At 40.5% G+C, this 5,000-nt stretch overlaps 1 protein-coding gene across 5 annotated transcripts in view; it reads right to left on the minus strand.

Annotated features, from left to right (window-relative positions):
• magi3a (membrane associated guanylate kinase, WW and PDZ domain containing 3a) overlaps nucleotides 1-5,000 on the minus strand; it is an 82,920-nt gene that overhangs the window by 76,756 nt on the left and 1,164 nt on the right. For all 5 annotated transcript variants that reach the window (XM_063208594.1, XM_063208591.1, XM_063208593.1 and 2 more), the window contains one exon: nucleotides 4,578-5,000. This exon is cut by the window's right edge. In XM_063208594.1, coding sequence (XP_063064664.1) covers nucleotides 4,578-4,884 — 307 coding nt within the window. In that variant the 5' untranslated portion in view covers nucleotides 4,885-5,000. The remainder of the gene's footprint in view (nucleotides 1-4,577) is intronic.

Raw genomic sequence — 5,000 nt, forward strand, 5'->3', positions numbered from 1 at the left:
CAAGAGAGAGAGAGAGAGAGAGACGCGTCTTCCAACAGGTGACATTGTAACGCTTGCATACAGCCTGGCTACTGTACCCCGCGACGCTCTTCATTAGGCCTAGTGGTAGGCTATACCCACAAGTATTTTTTCATAACGCGCTGTCCCGTTTCCCCCCGAAGTCGTTCTAAAATATCGACAGAGATTTATGAGTGTCGCGGCCATGATTTTTTTTTACACATTGGACGCACTGGCTAATAAGACGCTCTGACAGCTTTTGACAATATTTTATTATTCTATAGGAAGTGTGTTTCTGAATCTCTCTCTCTTTTGTCTTAAGCCTACTTAGACTGATTGTGGTTTTCAGTTAGGCCTACCAAAAAAAACCCAGAAAGGGATGCAAAATCTTTGCAAAAAATGAGAAAATGCCGCAAAATCTTTGCAAAAAATGAGAAAATGCCGCCACAAAATCAGGCATTTTGACCGCAAAAATCACAAAATCCCAGTGCAAAATCCTGGAGGGACTGGTTAATGGGTCTCTCTTTTTAAACTTGCGTGCTAGCTCCTCTCTCCTCTATCTACCCTGCTCATATCTCACTTTCCCTCCCTCTGAATCTCTCAGTGCCCCTTATCCACTACTCTCATCACAGTCGCCGAAAAAAAATCCTTCACCCCAAGGGCCCATTGTCTGGTGACTCATGTAAAACACACAGACACGTTACACACGCATTGGTGTTGCACTGTATCAAAATGTATCCGTTTTTCACACATACACTTGGACACTGTTTAGTTCAAAATAAATACCCTACGTAATATTTCACTTTATGTTGTTGAGGCACCATTTCATATCTTCAGGAGCAACCAGCCTTTCATTTTGTAAAATGGTTAAAAAGACATTTGAAATTGCCTGAAACACACAGAAATACAATATATATGATTGGCCCACACTGTCTTCAGCTAGTCATGTTGTGTTTGCATTTGGTATGTTAGTTATATTGTGCTCAGCAATAATGAGTACACCCCATTTGAAAAGTAACATTTTGAATAATATTTAGTTATTTCCAAGATGTGCAGTTAATGCAACATCGGCGGAGCTTACTCCAAGGCAAAACTTTTTTTTTCGATGGCATCAAATGTGTGATGATAACCAAGTGAGTGGTACAAAGAAAAGTGTCCCATGCTTGGGTGGTTGACGTGACTCTTTTTACGTAACATTAGTTAAAAACCTACAAAATTGATATTTTCCCTCTTGAAAACAAATGTGAATGAAAGAAGATGTGGTACTTCATGTTTCATATTAGTCTTAGATGAGAAGAAACATTTTTGTTCAGATTCATGGAAAGGTTTATATGTCAAATGTCCTGTGGTGTGACTGTAACATTAATAAAACCTGGAATATATACAGCTATAAAAAATAAACCAACAACATTTTCAATCATTTATAAAGCATTTGGCATGATTGCATAATATTAGCCTTATATTAAAAAATATGAATGTGAAAAAAACTCAATACAGTAATATTAACTACAAGTTCAATTTCATAACACAAATTGCGTCCTGTGGGGTGACATGTAAGTCAGGTTTGTGGATGGGCAGCTGTAAGGCCAAGGATCTTAAAGACAGGCTCCTAACCTGGGGTTGAAGGAAAAATAGCAGAAAGAGCATTGGGGATATGTTTGTGCAGAATATTCATCATTTTATTGTATCTTACAGAAATGTCACACCAATGATGTCACACCACAGGACACATTTTCCCAAAAAGTTAGGCGAAATTCCACTGACCACTGACATCCCCATTTTTTTCAATTTTTTCCCCAATTTTTCCACCCATTTTTTCAGGAATTGGAATATGTTTCCTCCTTTAAGTGTGTCACGGCCTTAAACGTCAACCACTCGCTTACAGTAGGGCATGGTAGTAAGACCAACATGGTTTGGGGCTGCATTAATGCTCCGTCAACATTGGAAAGCTCCATGGAATTTTAACATGGGGATCTTCTCACTTTTGATTCCACAAAAAGGGAAAAAATAAGTCATTTAAGTTATATCATTAACCTTACGTTTCTGTTGTAAGTTCAACAGATGTTGTATTAAGCTTAGTCTATGCACATTATGGAAGTTAAGTTACTTGTGTGCTTATTGAAATATTGTTCAAAATGTTACTTTTCAAAAGGGATGTACTCATTAAAAGAAGTTGTTTGATATCAGAAGATCACAACGAAAAGGACTTATTCTAGTGTAGTGCCTTACGACTTGTTTACCTGGAATGCTGGCAGTTGTGGTTTTCTATTAATACAAGAAGTAGAGCAGAGTTTTTTGTGGGGAAAAAAAAAATAGATGGTCACAAAGAGTGTTAATCTTGTGATAAAAAATGAACGCTGTTAAAAATGAGCCGAGTAAAAATATTTGACCTGAAATATAGATCTGCAAAACATGTATGGGTCAATGACATTTTGTAGTAGCAGATGTAAGGGTGGTACAACCAAACCTAATGCCACACTTGTATGGATTAAATTACAGTTTTTACTTGATTACCCAAGAGGCATATTCCTTGCTTGTACATTAATTACCAATTACTTACTAATTTATGGGCATTACCTGTGGGTGTACCACCTGACGTGTGCTAATAAAAATATGGCATTACTGGTAACCCAAATGCGAGTGTGTACTATTTTATTGTCTGCTAAACACAATGTAGGCCTAATGAAATGTATGTAATTGTATGTCATTTGTCTTTGTACTATGTAATGTAATTAACGTAATATGCAGCAATGACAAAATTCAACCTGTGAAGTTAGCCTATTACTCATTCCCGAAAGAGAAAGAGAGAGAGAGAGAGAGAGAGAGAGAGAGAGAGAGAGAGAGAGAGAGAGAGAGAGAGAGAGAGAGAGAGAGAGAGAGAGAGAGAGACAGAGAGCAGTTAACAAAAAGGTACGGACACACACACACACACACACATACACAGACAGAGTATTATAGCTCCCCTTTTAAACAAACTACCATGGTGTGTGTGTGTGTGTGTGTGTGTGTGTGTGTGTGTGTGTGGTTGCCAGATATGCAAATGACTAATGACTAAAGGTCACCCAGGCCAGCAATACTTAGATTAAAGAACAACATTCAAAATCATCTTAACTGTGGGGAGCATGAACCTCAAGGGAAATTAAATTTCATCAGGAACACACGCTGACACACACACAGACACAGACACAGACACAGACACACACACACACACACACACACACACACACACACACACACACACACACACACACACACACACACACACACTTCAATGAACACAGATCAAGCCATGCCACTTATCTACAATTTATCCGACATGTTGAAGACAACATTCCGTCAGGTCAAACATCACAATATCCCACAGCTTTCATTTATCATTGAAAAGCCAACGAGACATTTTAATGAACAGTCTCGCAGTACAATTTCTAATTTGTGAAAATGCTCAGTTTATGTTGTAACAGTTGTCCGTTGAACTGTATGATTATTTTACAAGCTGTTATGTGGTTAACTCATATTAAGCATTATAAATTCTGGTGTTCAGTTTTGCATTACACACTAGACCTAAACAATAAATAAACACAACATAATTCTGCAAGTTCAACACCATTCAATTTAACACGGCCACAAACAGTCTGTTTTGCTGTGCCTGACTTAACCGTAGCCTACCATTAGGCCAGGATTTATTGCAGAACTGGCAAATCATGACACATTAACGACTCTGGACAAAGGATCAGTATAAAGTGCATATGCAGGCCACATACACTTTGAGAGGGTGTGTGTGTGTGTGTGTCAGAATCTCCCTTCCTACACTCTACACTAACTAGTAGACTCGGTCTACATAACTTGCTCATCAATGATTAACACGGCTTTGAAGACAGAGCAGAGAGGCAGGCCTACACATCGAGTGACTCAAACACAAATCTAAAATTCAACAATTATCCCACTGTTCTTTATCTATCTATCTATCTATCTATCTATCTATCTATCTATCTATCTATCTATCTATCTATCTATCTATCTATCTATCTATCTATCTATCTATCTATCTATCTATCGTTCGTAGCACATTAGATAGATGCATATTGTAATCGGAAAGAAAGATGAATCAGGTGTGAGTGTGAAGAAGACAGACGACATCTGTGCACGTTATTAAGCTGATTATGTTCAGACACTAAGTTGATTGCACCCTGAGCTCTCAGAAGCACCCAGTGGAACCGTCTTGGTCTTCCCTCAGAGGGCAGGTGGAGTAGGCAGCCATAGGACCACATACCTGACACACACACCACCTGTCAACGCACTGAGTGTTATTTCCTGTTACCATGGCACTGAATTCCAACCAGGTAGGGCCTATTACTGATGCGCCCGGGAACACACACAGGCTTCCTTTTGGTATGCGAGTCACAGCAGCTAACCTGCCCTATCCATGTCGTTTGCTGCTCACAACATGCGTTGTTGACAGGTTGATTGTGTCGAGCAATAGGCCTGCGGATGTGATTCTAATAACGATCATGGTTCGCTGAAAGACAGGCCCAGGCATATTGCACGATTATAGGCCTACGCCGTTTCACAGATCAACTCACCTGGTTTCACAGTCTTCAGTCGAACGGGTTCTCGAAAGTGGCGGATGACGGCGATGGTGTCTCGATTTGTCAGTCCACTGACGGGAGTGCCGTTGACCTCCAGAAGCACATCTCCAGGGCTTGGAAACCTGCCGATATGGCAAACCATAGCATCCGCAAGCACAGTGCCGAGATACGGGAACTCCCCTTGTTCGGCACCCCCTCGCACTTCCACGAATGAGGCCAGTTCTCCGGCACTACCCCATGACAGCGCGCACTCCTGCACTCTCGCCGACCAGTGCTTCTTTTTCTTGAGTGTTTTGGACATGTTTGTTGGTGGCCCTCTCTTCCTTACGCCTGGAAGATGCCGCTTGTTGTTCTGTGTTGTTGTGTGCCAAGTATGGTTAGTTCTACTCCGTTTTGAGGGGAATGTCCTGCTGGCCG

Source organism: Engraulis encrasicolus, chromosome 10, assembly GCF_034702125.1.
Source record: "Engraulis encrasicolus isolate BLACKSEA-1 chromosome 10, IST_EnEncr_1.0, whole genome shotgun sequence".
NCBI lineage: Eukaryota > Metazoa > Chordata > Actinopteri > Clupeiformes > Engraulidae > Engraulis > Engraulis encrasicolus.